At 39.0% G+C, this 16,925-nt stretch overlaps 1 protein-coding gene across 1 annotated transcript in view; it reads left to right on the top strand.

Moving 5' to 3' along the window:
- Positions 1 to 16,925, top strand: part of col27a1b (collagen, type XXVII, alpha 1b) — a 65,113-nt gene that overhangs the window by 27,284 nt on the left and 20,904 nt on the right. The window contains exons 11-29 of the mRNA XM_005928841.3: positions 1,259 to 1,303; positions 2,116 to 2,169; positions 2,773 to 2,817; positions 4,661 to 4,714; positions 5,614 to 5,658; positions 5,918 to 5,971; positions 6,886 to 6,930; positions 7,136 to 7,189; positions 7,599 to 7,652; positions 8,682 to 8,735; positions 9,841 to 9,894; positions 9,970 to 10,023; positions 10,112 to 10,156; positions 11,115 to 11,168; positions 11,396 to 11,440; positions 11,605 to 11,658; positions 12,447 to 12,500; positions 12,664 to 12,717; positions 13,972 to 14,025. Of these exons, the coding sequence (XP_005928903.1) occupies positions 1,259 to 1,303; positions 2,116 to 2,169; positions 2,773 to 2,817; positions 4,661 to 4,714; positions 5,614 to 5,658; positions 5,918 to 5,971; positions 6,886 to 6,930; positions 7,136 to 7,189; positions 7,599 to 7,652; positions 8,682 to 8,735; positions 9,841 to 9,894; positions 9,970 to 10,023; positions 10,112 to 10,156; positions 11,115 to 11,168; positions 11,396 to 11,440; positions 11,605 to 11,658; positions 12,447 to 12,500; positions 12,664 to 12,717; positions 13,972 to 14,025 (972 nt within the window). The remainder of the gene's footprint in view (positions 1 to 1,258; positions 1,304 to 2,115; positions 2,170 to 2,772; positions 2,818 to 4,660; positions 4,715 to 5,613; positions 5,659 to 5,917; positions 5,972 to 6,885; positions 6,931 to 7,135; positions 7,190 to 7,598; positions 7,653 to 8,681; positions 8,736 to 9,840; positions 9,895 to 9,969; positions 10,024 to 10,111; positions 10,157 to 11,114; positions 11,169 to 11,395; positions 11,441 to 11,604; positions 11,659 to 12,446; positions 12,501 to 12,663; positions 12,718 to 13,971; positions 14,026 to 16,925) is intronic.

Below are 16,925 nucleotides of genomic sequence, written 5' to 3'. Positions count from 1 at the left end.
ACACACACACACACACACACACACACACACACACACACACACACACACACACATAGACACACAGACACACGTGTGGAAATAAAACAATAAATGGAGGCCGGCACATTTTTTCTATTGTGACTTCAACTTTTTGAAAAATTAGGGCTGATTTGGGACTTTTGAACAAATCAGATTCCATCTTGTAATTTTTACTTGCTGTCAGAATAATGAATATACTGAGAACTACAGCGGAGCATTGAATTCTTATGTTTTCTTAAGCAAGGAAATAATTACATGTAATAATACTGGATGGTAGCAAAACTATAAAAAAATCTCCGAAACCGGCGCCTCAACAAAAAAAAACTAATTTGATAACTCAGAATGAAAAGTGTGTAGCTGCTGATAGAAAAGAAAAATTACCTGTGGTGGAATTTCAGCGATGGATGCCCCTGGTCTTGTGAGAAAATAAAATGTCAAAAGGGTTTCTATCGTAAGCGATACCCTGAAGAAAGAAAAGGTAATAAAAGTGTGACTAATGCCACATGTCCCCAGGTACACACACACACACACACACACACACACACACACAATAAAAGCTTCTTCTGTCCTTTAAAACTCTGAGCATTATCCCTTGCTTCACTTCTAGGAGTAGTCTAACTGAAGAAGTCAAAGCTGGGAAGTATTAGAGTTTCTCCACATTAGAAATCTATTTTATCTCAGCTTTAAACTCCAAAAACAACTGGTTGGCTATTCCCTCATTTACAGCCCTTGAATGTTTAAGATAACTTAGTGTTCAGGCACAGGTCTCTGTGTTTGCCTCTGTGCTTTACTGCACTGACTATGCCAAAACTCTGATCCCCTATATGAACTTAGAGATGTGTGGTGGATTAGGTTTTAGCACCCCCTACCATCTGTAGGCTGGGAATCAGGAGGGCTATATGTTTATGTCAAGACTTTACAATTTGCTGTTGGGAGCTCTCCTGAGCAGAAAGTTGATCTTTATAGTTGCAGAGTCATGTTCTGTGCTGGTGCATTAGACGACAGTGTTTCTGGGAAACAGATGTGAATGCTGCTGAAGCATTAATGTTGCAAATGTCAGGGTTTATGCTAAACAGAATTTTAAAGAGGATACAAAATTTAATATCCAAAAGGTGGATGCTAATTGTTAAGTAGACTAGTCAGCCGATTTAAATACATAAATTTACTTGTATGGCATCTCAGATGAATGCAGCTGTTTGTAACTACTGAAATATGTTTTTTTTTTATCTATTACAATTAGGGCTTTCCTGGGCCTGCAGGAAAAATGGGGATAAAAGGGGTGAGGGTAAGTAGATGTTGCAGTTCTTCTTGGTGGTGGTGTTGGGATGTGTGTTTTTGTAAGACTCTCTATGGTACTTTGCAAGTCTTTTGCCATTTCTTAATGTTTCCTGTTTTTGTCATGCTCCCTCATGTAGCAGCTACTGATGGCCACAGGGGAGAGCAGCATGTTTCTTCTCTGTTGGACCTTCGCTTTCCTTAAATGAGCTGTGAAAATCATGCTAATTTAATTACCTAACCAGTGTGGTTGTATAAAACAGCCAGTGTCATAAACACCGCTCATCTTTCCTCGTTAACGCGACGATAATGGTAACAGATGGTTTTCTTCATATATTTAAAGTATGTTAGAGTCAATACAGTTTTTAGTAATGCTAGCCAGAGATCATAAAACTTTATAGCTGTGCTGCATAATGCATCCAGATGCAAGCTTCTCATTTCATGTCATTGTTATTTCTACTTTTCCACTGAGCAGGTTTGGCATGAAGATCTCCAGAGATCCCTGATGTGAGGGTATGTGCCCTTGGACTACATCGTGGAAGCCAGCACCATGCAGTCCATGGGCATATACACTTGCTTCAAGGTTTGGCTCTTCGAGACCACTCAACTGTAACAAAAACCTTGCAGAGCACTGTTGCAGATGGACCCATCACAGCTGAAGGCTTTATAAAGATTTTTAGACACGTGTTAGTGTTATTGACAGTCCTACACAATGCCCAGCATCTTTGCTCAGTCTCATTATGTCCCCTTATCCACCTTTTGCTTTTCCATCTATCTTCGCCTTATCTGTTCCTTTACTCCATCTTTTATTTATCTCTCCAGGGTCACATTGGCATCCCTGGGCTTTTTGGCTTTCCTGGTCCTGATGGCGAGAGAGTGAGTATTAGTGGCTTTGAGAGAGAATACCCACTGGGCTGCATTATGTCCCAAAAATGATGAAATGGAAATGAGACCCAGATTAGATTTACTTGAATAAAACAAGGGCATTAGATCAAAACACTAAGACCACACTAGGCAAACCTATCCATTACTCTTGAGTAAAAACAATGAATGCACAATTTTGTATCCAATAAGTTGAGCTTCAAATGTCTTATCTGATGAAATAACCTCACCTCATGATCCATTTTATAGCTCTTCTGTTTATCAGAAGTTCAGATTTCAACTTTCTCCTGAACACTTCTGAGGATCATGATGTAATAATATAGAAAACTACAGAACAGCTGTTAAATGGACCCTTTGAGATTGTTTTGTCATCTGCTGATACCAAGCTGAAGGATGGAATTTGAATATTTTATCCCCTACCCCCCACAGTTGGTAAAGTTTCAAGAAATGGTGTTCTCTGCTTTCAGTCAATAATTTTGTTCTTGTGAGGAGCATCAAAACTACACACCGCCCGATAGATTGAGTCTTATTGCTGAATGTTGTCCAGGTTTTGAAATGATGTACTCTTCTTCTTATCCATTTCTTTCCTGTTCGTAGGGAATTCCTGGTGTTCATGGGAAGAAGGGCAAGATGGGTAGGCCGGTAAAGTTTTCTCTCAACATACTTCTCAGTTATTAATGTAGCCTTATGGCAATGACAGTGTTTGTGATCTATGGGACCTTACTGCAGTGCAGAGCTACTATAAAGCCCATTAAATGACCATTACTCTGACAGAGACTTCAGTTCAGTGTGAAACCCCTCCTGGCCTTACTCGTAAATACATATATGAGGCACAAAAACTCAGCCTACTACAGTCTAAGAGGAAGCATAGATTCCTTTAGTACATATCAGAAGATTATAATCATATTCCCACTAAGCTTATTGCTAGTTTAATGTTAAAAAATGCTATCTGTCTATAAATCTCATGATCAGTGCAATTAATTTTCTCTGACTGAAGTTGATTAGGAAACTTTCTGTGTTAAACAGTGTGCTTATTACTGTTCTTGTGTTGCGTTAGACTGATAGGCTAATATAATGTGTCAGTTGTGGGTTTGGCCCTCTGGAAGCTCTACCCACAGACGAGAGAGGTCTATTGTCATTGGCGCCTGGAAGCAAATTTCCCGTCCTTCCAAGCTTACATGGAAAATACTAATACTGCACATAACCACTTGTATGAATCACATATTTTTCCCAGGCTTAGTCTGGTTGAACATGATTTTTCAGTCTTATTATGCTGCAATGGTCAGCGACACATGCCAAGGCCTAAGAGTAAGCCCTTCATTGCCAAGTCATGAGCAAGCCATTTCTCTTCCTCTGTGGTGAAAAGTGAGATCAGTTTGTGTAAGAAGTTGGGTTTTTTTTGTTTTCCATCCTGACTCAGCAGCAGTGCAAGAGAACCAGACAAGCAAAAGAGCTGGCACATTCTATCAAATGGGAATATGTGTGATGAAAATTGTCTTTTTGAATTCAGATTTTGAATGACATCAAACTGCTCCCATTTTCTTGTGTCACCCATACAGATAGAATGACTGGCTAGAATTTGCACATAGCTTTGAGAAGAGACTTTCATTGGACAGATCCTATAATTAAATCCTCACTGAGATTTACTGTCGGCACGAGAAAAAAAGAGTTGCATGTGTTTCTGATCAAAACTGAGAGAGTTATTGACAGTTTGGGAGCAGCAAATTTTTCCGTGTTTCTTGTTTTTTCACCATTTACTGTTTATTTCTTGATCCACTTTTGCCTAATTTTCTAAAAAAGGAATGATTGTTTGCCACACTAGCAGCCCCTAGCTTTGCCATCTGTTTAAGACTCAAGCCCTTTTTGATCTTTCCCTCTGTAGACACGATAAAAGAGACCTCACCGCAGTTCTGCCATTTATCATTCCCCTAACCCTAACACTCACCTTCTATAGGCAAGTACTGAGGTGTAATGTGCAGTGGGTTGCATGTTGACCTTGGCATACTGACAAGCACACGATGAGCGTGTGGCCTCTTGGCTGCATCACTCCTCTTGTTCTGCCTCTATAATGGAATTACGAGCGCCAAGCAAAAAAAAGAGCACAGTCAGCAATTCCTGGGCCAAGCAGCTTTATTCAGCCATTTAGGCGCGTCCTGGGGGTTTGGTTCGCGGGCTGCTGAGCAATCCCTGCCAGTGCGTGCACACACAGACACTCGTCGCTTGGAAACAATCAGCCATGGAATTTCCTGCCGGTCTCTGGGGAATGAAAATGCTGGGAGCACATCTGATAACTTGGCCTTACTCTGGAAACTTCCGTTTTGGAAAAACACTTTGTTTATCCCCTGTGTTTGCTGTAATAACTTAACTGACATCCTGTGTGATATCTAAATGCATTCAACATCAAAATGGGCATTTTGAGAGAATGAATATAATAAAGACTCTCTCTCTATGGTTACATGACGATGCTGTCTCTTTGTGTGCTCAGGGCTTTCTTGGTGACGTTGGAGAGAGGGGACCACCTGGCCCTGATGGGAACCCAGTAAGTGAAAAGATGTGGATTCCTGCACGATTTACTCATGATTGGTGGAATCCATTTCCTCCCATTTGTCCCTGAAGTCCACAATGTTACACCTGACACAGATTTAATCTGATTTCACATAACGATCACACTGCAGTGTCATTTAGAAGATTACATACAAAATGCTGTAGTGCAACAAACAGGTGCACTTCATACAAATTTTAATGTAGCACTTAAATTTATTTAGTCTACATCAAGTAACCTAGAGGGATAATTCTGAAAAAGTTTTTAACACAGTCAAAACTTAAAGCAGGAACATTTTATACTTACTCAGGACTAACCACGAGTCAGATCTTGGCATTCTCCCTCACTCATCATTATCCATACTGGTATGAGGGCACCATCAGCAGTTTCATTCGCCACTCATCTTTCTTTAGCTTGACACTCACCACTTGTGATTGACTGGGTCAGTGTTAGATTGTGATTGGCTGACCTCTGAGAGCATCCCCCTGGCTTCATTTCCTCTCTCTCCAGAGAGAAGAGGGGATGTTCCATTTGGCTAAATCCACCTCCTTTCATTCATAGAGAAAGAAAGGAAGCGACAGGAAGGCCACACTGGGCTGTGTGTCATCCATCTCTGTATTGGATGCGTGGCTTGGAGAGGATGTAGGCATAGCATGTGGCTGTGGGGTAGATCATTTAGGCAACAATCTGCTCTGTGTGTTAAGTGCCAAGTCGCTTACTCAGTGCTAAACTGAGATAGAGTAGAGGAAAACATTTTCTCAGGATAAGGAAAATACTAATCAACAAAACAAATATAGAAACATGCTGCATTCAATCGCATCTCGTACTGACAGCTCTATGCTCCTGAGTGTGCACATGTATCTCTTCTTTCTCTTCTTCTTTCCCATTCCTCCTAGGGTGATCTGGGAGCTCCTGGCCCATGTGGAGTCCCTGGTCTTATTGTGAGTGTTGTGCAGTCCTTGTAACTGATTTCATAAAGTTATATTTGTGGTTTATGCACTTTGATTCGTTGTCTGTTGCTCTCTGCTTTTTCATTTTTCTTCCTTCTAAAATTAGTTCGAAACAACTTTTTTGTGGAGTATTATTTATTTCCTTTCTTTATGAGCATCTGCTATGAATTTAAAACAACACTTGTTTTGCTATTGACCAAAATTCCTCTAAAGGACATTGTTTTAAGGCTGTTGGTGTGATTGTTTGCAGGGAGACATGGGCCCTGTTGGCATTATGGGATTACCTGGACCACCAGGACTCAAGGTAAATGTTCCAGTTTCACTGTTTTGCCTCTGTCTGTTTTTGAGGATTTTTAACTGTAAGTTGTATGCATTTTGGTATTTTAGTGATTGGCCTTCAAAACTTCCTCCAGTAGAGGCTAAGCTTGCATTGGTCAGACATGGTTAGTCTTGGGATTAATTATGCTACAGAATAGATGTTCCTCAAGCGGCAATCTCTGGGCTGAAAATGATGCCAAGTGGAAGTGCCAAAAATCTCCATTTCTACTAACAGCCAAAAGGGAGTCATGTAAAGATGTATGTAAATGATGGACTGAGCCACCATAACGCCAGTTGGTTTTGGATTGTATTTTGAATCCTCAGTGTTAGTGTTTTGCTCATTACTGTTTTATCTTTGTGGAGGCAGAAACAACCCTGTTTAGTCAAGGGTATCAGGTTGTTTTAAGTTAGCTGACACTAGCAATCTAGGTTAGCAAGTTGCATGCATAAGCTCTACCAGTTCAAGACACAGACGCCCATTAATACAGACTAATAAAATAGCAGACTTAGTGTTGGGGGAAGCCTCGAGTGACCATTAAAGGAACTGGTGGTCAATCCCGATACACTACCATATTAGAAAGGCAAACTAAACTGCATTGGAAAGCATACAGCCTCAAACCAAAACAGTTTTCCCTGTGTAGCTGTGTATGTGTCTGTTTGTTGCACTTGTGCCATTTATGAATACAGCTTGCTAACTACATTTGCTTGCTTTTACTTACTTAGCATTTTGCACTCTTAGCAAATGCAGTAACGTTTAGCACCAAAAAATCACTTGGTGACTGTTGTTGAGGCTTCAGAGCACAGAGATCATGACTTATCTTTCAGGTCTGGCTGTGTCCATCTTTAATACACCCTTGTGAACAGGGAAACATGACAGCGCTTTTTTTCTTTGCTTCTAAGGGAGTACCTGGAAATACAGGGGAACAAGGACTGAAAGGTGATAAGGTGATCTGCATATGTCTTTCTCAAACTACTACCTTTCTCTACAAAAGAATGGTTAATGTGACAAATCACAAAATTGTATCTCTCTCCTGAGAAAGCTAACATTTAAGGCAAAGCTATAAAGCATGTGCTAATCATAGCTCCTTGTTGATAGAATTTTTCTCTTATTAGCATTCACACTATTTTTTATGTTTATTTCTGTTTCCAGGGGGATGTTGGCCTGCCAGGAGAGCCGGGAGAATGTGGATTCCAAGGGGACAAGGTAGGTGTATTTTTGTATGTGCTCAGGTGATGGCGCAGATCATCCATTAATAAGATTATGGATTTAATGGCTGGCTTCTCGTAAATGCATCTGTTTGGGTCCGTGTCAAATTCCCCTCAGCAAGATGATTCACTCCAGATTGCTACCAATTAGACCAGCACAGAGTGTGTCATCTTTGCAACCATCTGTGTGTGCATGGATTAATGGGACTTGCTGTAAAGTCTCTTGTACTGCTCTCTTAAAGGGAAGTACAAACCATTTACTATAGCCGTGTACCAGGTTTAGGCACTAAAGGGTAAACAGTCTTTCACAAATGCCTCCAATGTATCAAATAGGCTTTGCACAATACTTTTTGTTTTGATGCATTTGATGCCCCTTTTTGTCTTGTTAACTGGCATTTATGTTACAGGGCAGCCGTGGCTCACGTGGGTTGCCCGGTCCTTGTGGAAAACCTGGACCACAGGTATTTTACCTTCCACATGCTTACTGATTTACAACTATCCATTGTGGATAGTTTCATGCAGGAAAACTCCATTCAGTATAGTTGAAACCTCATTTAGTTAACATCTAACTGGATTGCATTAATGCCGCCCCCAGAGCCAGTGCAGTGAATTGGAATTTATTTGATTAAAATTATTTAATTAGTGATGTTGCAGTGATCTCTAGACTGAACATTATAACCTTATTTAGAAATAACAGATATTTCTTTTCTCAAGCAAGAAAACATTTGCTTTGCCTGCTTTGCAATTAAATTATGATGTGAAGGCAGTTTCTCCTTTTTAAACTCCGGATGAGAATTTTGTTCTGAAAGCATAGTGGTGCACTCAAAGGATCCAGTGAGTCTTAAGATGCTCTCAAGAAAAAAAGGCTGGTCTTCTTGAAGAAAGATGAGCAGAAATCTTCAAACGTATACAAAAGCAAACTTCATGCCCTTATGTGTGTGTGAGAATTTTGGTCTAATCAGGCACATATAGCTCAACTCTTCAAAGAGTAGGGCACAGGCAAATTCCCAGTGTGAGCGCTCTCCGAGCTTTGGCACTTATGCAATCTAAAAGTTTCCTTAATGTTTTCAGTGCTCTCTGATCTGATTTGAGGTTCTTGCATAGAAAACTAAGCCTCATGCTTGCTTGATCTGCTATGTGATTTATGCATCTTTCAGCAATGATAACAGCCATTCCAAGGAGCTAAACTCATTCTTCATATCAGGATCTTATCTGATTTTCCCTTGTTTGAGGGATTTGTTGTCTGGTGCAATGAAAATTAAATTTCCTTTATTCTGCATTGACGTAACCTTGAATTGCATAACATGTTTACAGGTGCTAAAGGGCAGGTTTATTATAACTGAAAAAAATGAAGATGTATTGGATTGTTTCATTAAAATGCCACATTATGTTGGTTCCACAATCTAGTAAATGTGCAAATTTTAGCTTTGTTGTTGTTGTTTTTACATTTTTAATTCTAATCTTGGTGATAATTGTGTGACATTTTTAAGGGCAAACCTGGTGAGAAGGGCCCTGTTGGTTTACCTGGTCCTCCTGGCCTAGAGGTAGGAATTATAGATACATACAGATTATAGTCACATACAAACATTTTATCTAAATACAGGAATTTGAAATGGTCCTGAGCCAAACCTCATTTCTTTATATTTGCTAGGAAAAGGGGTGCAGTGATTTACCGAAACCTGCAAACATAGAAATACACTCAAAAATGGTGTTGAAAGTCAATGTTTTGTATGACCACCTACTCTTTAACACAGCCTGAACTCTCTTGGGCAAGCTTTCTTCTAAATCCTTTAAGTAGCCTTCGGGGATAGTTCTTCAGGCTTCTTGAAGGACATTCAAAGCTCTTCTTTGAATGTTGGCTGCCTTTTGTTCCATTCTCAAGTTTTCATCTAGTAGCTCTTTGGGAATCAACTTTTTGGCTTTTTCTTGTAGATTCAACTACAGAAACGGGTGTGAATTATATATTTTTGCAACAGACTCCTGGCAACAAAGTGCCTGAAGATAAAATTTAGAATTGATTCTTGCTAAGTTGCTAAACACAACAATGGTTCATCTCTTGAGTTAGGTGTTTCATAGGTCAGTGTTAAGTCACTTAACAAATAAAAACATTCCTCTGAAAATGGTCAGGTATAAGAATTGGAATGAAAATGAGCAAAAAAGCAGCCAATGTCCACAGAAAACTCTAAAAAGTCTTCAGAAAGCCTGGCTAACTATTGATAAATGGACTGGTTCTTGTGGAGTGTTTTTCCACACAAGCACTCAAAGTGCTTTACACAATATGCTTCATTCACACACATTGATATAAGCTTTTTCTTTCTATGTATAAGTGCTTTCAATCTAACATTCACACTTGGAGAGAAACTTGGGGTTCAGGATCTTGCCCGAGGATATTTTAGCCTGCAGACAAGAGCAACCAGGGGTCAAATCACTAACCTTCCAATTAGTAGATGACCTGCTCTACCTCCCGAGTTTTAGCTTTCTCATGACAACTCAGGAATTGCACAATGCTTCCTGGAAACAAAATCTGAAGAAATGAGGAGTTGCTCAAGACTTTTGCTCAGTGCTGTTTATCATCATCAGTTTAGAGTAGCATAAACCATTCTACCATATGGTGATATAGCTGGGGTTCATTTCTTGTTATTTCTGCAGGGCTTTCCAGGTGACATTGGCCCACCAGGACAAAATGGCCCTGAAGGTCCCAAGGTTAGTAGAACCACATCAGCTCAATTAGAACCACAGAAATTAAGTGAACCCTGAACCTCAATGTCTCATTAATAGGGAAAACAAGGAGCAAGAGGTTTGCCAGGTCCAAGTGGAACTTCAGGACTTCAGGTGTGGTTAAATTTAAAAGTTCATTTAAGCTGAAATAAATGTTTCTTTATGTAATGTTGACTTTTTTTTATTTGTTTTTTTTGGTCAGGGTGATGAGGGGCCAGTTGGGCCAGCTGGACCCGCTGGACCCGAGGTGAGTACAACCTAAGACCAGACACAACAATAACAAAGTTGTCATTTAAAACCTCAGCACTTACTACGCTCATGTGTCTCTGCCTAAATTAGCATTGGAGGAGTAACTTTGACCAATTATGGATAGTAAGTCCTTTGGCTGACTGATCTCCTATTGTTTTCCAGATGTTTTTAAAGACTTCCTATTGGACACTCTGTACTCATATTACCAGATTGGTCAGCAAATTGCTGCCTCCTGTCTATCATAAAAAGAACGTGAAAGCAAACAGAGTGTTGTAAACAAAAGAAATTCTTTTAAAAGTATCTAATGATTGAGTTATTTTTTAAGATGAATGCACAAGAAAGATAATAATAAAGATAATTAGATAATTTATTAAATCTATTTAAGAGTGGAGTCAAACAAGTTCCCGTTATTGTTTGTTTATCAATTGACTTCAACAGATGTAGATTTTTTATATCTGAATTGTGACCATTGTTGATAAAGATGCTATTCAAGCCAAATGTGACTTTATAAAAGACGAATAGGATGACTTTGAACTGCTCCACAGTAAAAAAAAGTCCACAGTGACCGTCTCTGTCCAAAAATGTGTTTGTTTGGAGTCATCCCAGGCTAAACAATAGAGAAGCCTTTTCCAATAAAACAATCTATTTTTGCAGTGGTAGACTTCAGTCTGCCATCTCCCAAAAGTAAAACCCACAAGTGAATATGAAAATACAAACACAAATGACCCAAAGAGTTTTGTGAGTAATAATAAGCCTTTGATGCTAGAAATACCTCTTTATTTTTTGAATCATTAGCTGTCTTAAAGGGGTGCCTTTGTTTTGGCATCAAATGTTGGTTTGTTTTGTGTCGCAGCCTCTTGAGGGAAGCAACACCTTTTTACTGGAGATACAGAGTTTATTGTTTGTTGTGTGGAGCTTCAGTACACTTCTCTCTGTCATTTCTGCTTTCTGTTCAGGGCAGGCCGGGGAGGCAGGGATTCCCTGGACTGACGGGCACAGATGGACTCAAGGTCAGACTTAATTGTCATACGTTCACAGACGAACCGTTGTCACCGTAACTGAACACTCTCTCCCTGGTTTTCTTTTATGATAATGTATCATCTGAATATGTATAAATTAGATGTTAATTCCCTGCTACCACAGGGGAACTGGCCTCTAAGCACATTTCAACTGAATTGCACTAAAAACGAAAGGCATGAATAAGTTTGTGATATGCTAATTGGCTGCTTTGCTGTAGGGTGAGACCGGGATAACTGGCGAGGTCGGAAAGCTTGGCGAGAGGGTAAAGGCTTTTCTCCCTCTTTTTTGCTCGTTTCTGTTTGATGCTCACAGTGTGTGTCTGTTTTGTCAGTGCCCCAGAGCTGTGCAGCCTATTATGAGAATTACAAGTTCATAAGACTAAGAGAAATAAGACACAGTTAAGACAGCATTTTTTCTCTCCCTCAGGGACTGCCTGGTTTTATTGGGCCTGTCGGAGAGATGGGTATCGCGGGAGAAAAGGTTAGCACGGTCTAAATGTGTCATTCTTTGCTACTGTCACAATTTGTAGTCTCGTTTTGACCTTTTGAAATCTTTTCTGTAGTGCTGTATGGAGTGGGCCAGCAAATGCACAAAAATATATTGAACACAGTTTTTCAAATAAGTTCTCATGCAAGTAAAATTGCTGTCTTGTGGTTGTACGCGTGCACCAGCCGATCACCAGTTATAGTTTGAGTAAGATTTGTAATATTTTTCATGTTTCTGTATAAATATGACCTAATTCATCATCAGATATTAACACAAGTCCCAAAAGTAGATGAATTCAACTGAGATAAACATATACAATTTAATTATTATCAATTTATTTTTTGATGGAAATGATCCAATCATACATTGACCTTTGACTAGCCACATCTAATCAGTTCTCACTGAGTCCAACTGAACTTGGAATAAATAGTAATGAAATTCTAGATCACAGTAAGCTTGACCAAAATTTAATCTGCTCAACTGAATGATAGTTTTAAAGATGTTCCAGAAATATTGCACTCATAAGAACTGGATGTACAACCTAAAAAAGTGATCCCACCTGCAATGACCGTTGCCCACATGGAGACATTAAAATTTGCATATTTGCTAACTTTCTCCATATAATGTAATTGTACATTTCTGATAAAACAAAAGCAACAATTTAAGAGCATTACTTTATTATGTTGTTACTGGGTGTAATTAAATGTTTTGACATATATTTGACTGTTGGATCGGTTGCAATCCTACTTCCGTTTCCCTAATCGTGGCTTTTGGCACTTCAGGGTGATCGAGGGAACACAGGCGTCCCCGGGCCACCAGGTGAACAGGGGCCGATGGTAAGGAGTAAGTCTGGACCCCATCTCTCATACCAGGGGGCATTCTGTTGTAAAGGGTTGGGGTGTGATAACAGATTTGATTTATCATGTCACATCTGAGGACTTATTTATGCTTTCTTTGAAAGATTGTATAGATATCATTCAAGTAACGTTGTTTCATCAGGGTCACCCTGGAATACCTGGTGAGATGGGGCCACCTGGACTGCAAGGGATTCCAGTAAGTTTACCATTATTACTATCTGTATCATAGCTGTAGAGAAGGTAAACTGTCTTGGTGTGTGTGCATGTGTGTGGTGTGGCTATACTAACCTATTGTGCCATCTACACTAACAGACCTTATCTAATCCATAAAAATGGTGCCTGTATGCAGTCTCAGATTGCACTTCTCACCGCACCCAACTACACTGGTGCTATGTTGCATTTCTCTTGCTTCTGTAGAGATACTTTCAATTTAGTTTTATTTATAAACTGAGATTTCCTAGAAGATGAAAAAACAAACCTTACAATATTAGAGAGAGAGAACTCCAACGATCAGACGATCTTATACGAATAAGCGCCTGGCAACAGTGGGAAGGAAAAACTCCCGTACAACAGGAAGACATCTCTGGTAGAACCAGGCTTTGGGAGGTACAGTACTGTACTGCAACCGTTTGGGGGGTAAGGAGAAAGTGAAGATCAAAATAGACAGTTTAGGCCTAAACACAAATTACAGGAGAGAGCAGACAAAAGCTAGTTTCATGCAGCAGTGGCATGCAAATGCATCAAGAGTAAAAAGAGGGGAGTGGAGAAAGAAATGCTCAGTGCATTATGGAAAGTCCCCCAACAGCCTGATCTGATAGCATCTTCACAAGATGGTTTAGAGTGACCTGATCTAGCACTAATTCTAAGCTTTATTGAAAATAAAGTTCTTAAGCAGAATTTTAAATGTAGATTCCAAACTCGGAGCTGGTTCCACAGGAAAGAGGCCCAATAGCTGAAGACTCTGCCTCCTGTAGTGGCTACTTTCGGCTGCTGCCGTGTCACAAAGGGTTGCCACAGAAGGTATTTCCACATGTTTGATTTGGCAGTTTTACACCGGATGCCCTTCCCGACACAACCCCAAAGGGCAGCTAAAGTTTCTGCCTCTTATTCTTTTTTTTGCGTTATTTTTTTTATAGATTGATTTTCAAAAAGACAAAATGCTGATGGACACTTTGGGACAAACTACAAAACAAGACGACACAGAGTTGATACAGAGATTAGAAGAGATGTGTGTGGTTAAGTGTGAGAATGTGCTTTTCGGTTTAGCTTGACATCAATGTGATAGAAAGGGAGCAGAAAAAAAAGTCACACAGTAATAGTTCAATATGATTATATGGTGTTGTGTTTTTTTAGCAGCCTTTGACGGTTGACAACATATCAAAAAAAGTGAGGTAGTTGCATCTAAGTCTCCATTTTCAAACTCTAAGAATATTTTTTCATACACATGCAGGGGCCTCCAGGTTCCCGGGGATCTGTTGGTATCAGAGGACCCAAAGGCAGGAGGGTAAGCAAATGGAAGCTATAGTAAACAATGATATCTCCATTATGTGACTCGTAATTACTGTCTGTTAATAAATAATACACCATAATTATGTTTGCACCCAGCAAATGAAATGAGCATCATGATCCATGTCCAGTAACCTGCTAAAAGGCACCATGGCTGCTAAACACTAGTGTCACTATATCTGTTGAAATGCTAGCTTACACTTCTACAGTCTTACTCAGCCTTTGCCATTACTGTGACTGCTTAAAGCCCTGATTTATTGTAATTGTAATTTTACATCCCCAGTTGCAGTAACAATAGTTGTTTTTTCTTTTTTCCCACAATAATGAGAAGATGAACTGTGTAACATTACATCAGCTCTAATTGTCTCTAAAAGATCCAGACATAATGACATCTCTTAAAGTACTTTTCTATAATGCAAAACCACAGATCATTTTAGAAGATAACCTCAGTGAGCCTCCATCTGTATATCTTTCTATATAGAAGATGTAGCAGCTTATCTCAGAATCTTGCTGCATCTGCAGGTTTAAATCTGTCACTGGTGCTTCATTGTTTTCCAGCTTTGCATAATATAATTAAGGAGTTATAGACTTTAATGGAAGAGTGCAAAATTTTGGATAAAATAATTGATCTAATATGTCATTTTAGCCCCATTTTTACCCCTCAGCTGTTAAAGGCTAATGGGGTATAGTTGTCACTCAGGTGGGCATGGTGGGCGCATGATGTGGACACCCAAGTTTGTGAATGCAGTAACTTGAGAATAAGGCAATGTAAGATTTTGAATTGGATACCAAAAGCGTAGCTACTAAAAATCTCAGTTGAGTTTGAATCTCAGTAACCTCAACCTCAAGATCAAGGGTCAGAGGTCAAGCTTGCTGAAAAACCTTTGACTATGATAACTCGCGAATGAAGCGGAGTAGGAGTTTTAAATGGATACCATAGGTGTATCATAGTTTGAATCTGTGACCTTGACCTCTTGGTTGAGGTCAAGGGGTCAAATTTTCTGAAAATCCTGTATATGCGAATAACTTGGCTAACTTTGAAATAACTTTGAAACCGATACCTCAGGTGCATACATAGGAGGCTGAGGGCTACCACGGGTCGCTGCCAGTATTTTTGTTTTGTTTTTTCCAGGTATCTCATGTACTCACCCACTTGGTGGAAAGACTTAATTTGTCCCTAATGATTCATCTCACATGCAAAATATATCCATATGTGACTGCTATACATTTGTGTCTGTTATAGAAATAAGTTTTATAAGTACCTACACACATACAAACATTAAAGTTTTCACAAGCCTGCAGCATCCTGTGAAAACCTGCATATATATCATATCATATATCATGATTCAGTAGCTTGTAGAAAAGCTTTTAGCATCAGTAAACTGAAGTAGTCTTTTTCTATATTATTTTATCAGACTGTCAGTTTTTGAGGGACTTTTGTTACGGAAGCGTTTATGGTCTGAAAAGTTTCCTCGTCCTGTGACTATAAAATAAGTCCAAGCCATCATCCTTCTACCACCATTCTCGATAATTCGTATGAGATGTTGACACGTTGTATTTGACTTTCACCAGAAGTGACGCTGGCATTATGACCAAACATCTCCCACAAGGTCTTGTCTGACCAAAGTATATTGTTCCAAAGGTCTTGTGGATTGTTCAGATGCAACTTTGTAGACCTAAGCTGTGCTGCCATGTTCTTTTTACAGAGAAAAGGCTTTCTCTTGGCAGCTCTTCCAAATAAGCCAAAATTCTGTCTTTATGTATTGGTACTGTCGTGAACTTTAACTTTTGTTGTGCTGACTGAGGCCTGTTCAGTTTGACATGTAGGTTTTTTGTTTTTTTTTTTGCAATTTCTATAAGAATTAGACAGTCTGAATCGGATTTGAGTTTGCTGAAATATCCACTCCTGGGAATATTGTGGCATTATGTCAACATGTGGTCACTTGCTGATCAGTTAGTGAAGGGTGATTTGCAGCACCTGGCGGATACTTTCCTTCTTAATTCCTATGGAAGCAGTAAAGGTGTACTTAGTGTTTCATAGGGCTCTGAAAGAGTGCAGTGAAAACTTCCTTTTTTACATGACTGTAATAAATAGGACTTTTATACGTTTTTGTTTGCCCTTGTTATGTTGTACTTCTACAGGGTCACAGAGCTCAATGTTTTTATCCTGCCTAATTACTATAAATATAACTAAATTTTCAGTCATCACATTAGGCATTTTAGGTATTTGCAGGTTATTCATTAAAATAATTTTCTTTCTAGTGATTTGACTGCACCATTTATTTTTTTAAATTTGTTTTAAGAAATAAAGAAAGACTGAGTGCGAGTGAACTTCAAACTAATGTTCCTGTCCCAGTTAAAAGGATGTGAAAACTGATTATCACTTGAAGGATGGATGGATGCTAAATGTTTGCACTTTAGATGTTCAGTCTGAATAAATAACATAAGCAAGCTTGTCTTTTGTGCTAAATAAGTGAAAAAAATGATTGTAGGTGAAGTTAGATTAGAAATCTAATGAAATTGTATGAATCTGTTTAAAGATTTGTTGGAAACAAGTCAGAGTATCTTGAATTATGATCACTTACTCTCCTATTATGCATCAAGAAAGTGAGACGTGATTTAAAAAATTATTTAAACAGGAAACAGTTAAAATGATCCTACTGACGTGTAAATATTTCTCATTATCAGACAAAACATTATATTTAAGGAAACAGACTTTTTGAGTGAATCTATTAATCTCAATTTTAGTTTCTTATTAAAGTAAATGTATATTTTACAACCTGTTTAACACAAGTTTTGAACACAAGCTGAACACAGTTACTACCTCAAAAGGTTTCTCACTCCTAACACTGCTGAGTTTCTGAACAACAGAAAGCATAATTTTATTCTGACAGCTTA

The sequence above is a fragment of the Haplochromis burtoni genome, unplaced genomic scaffold, assembly GCF_018398535.1.
Source record: "Haplochromis burtoni strain Fernald_Lab_line unplaced genomic scaffold, NCSU_Asbu1 Contig_111, whole genome shotgun sequence".
In the NCBI taxonomy this organism is placed as follows: domain Eukaryota; kingdom Metazoa; phylum Chordata; class Actinopteri; order Cichliformes; family Cichlidae; genus Haplochromis; species Haplochromis burtoni.
This window is presented reverse-complemented; position numbering and strand designations above follow the sequence as displayed.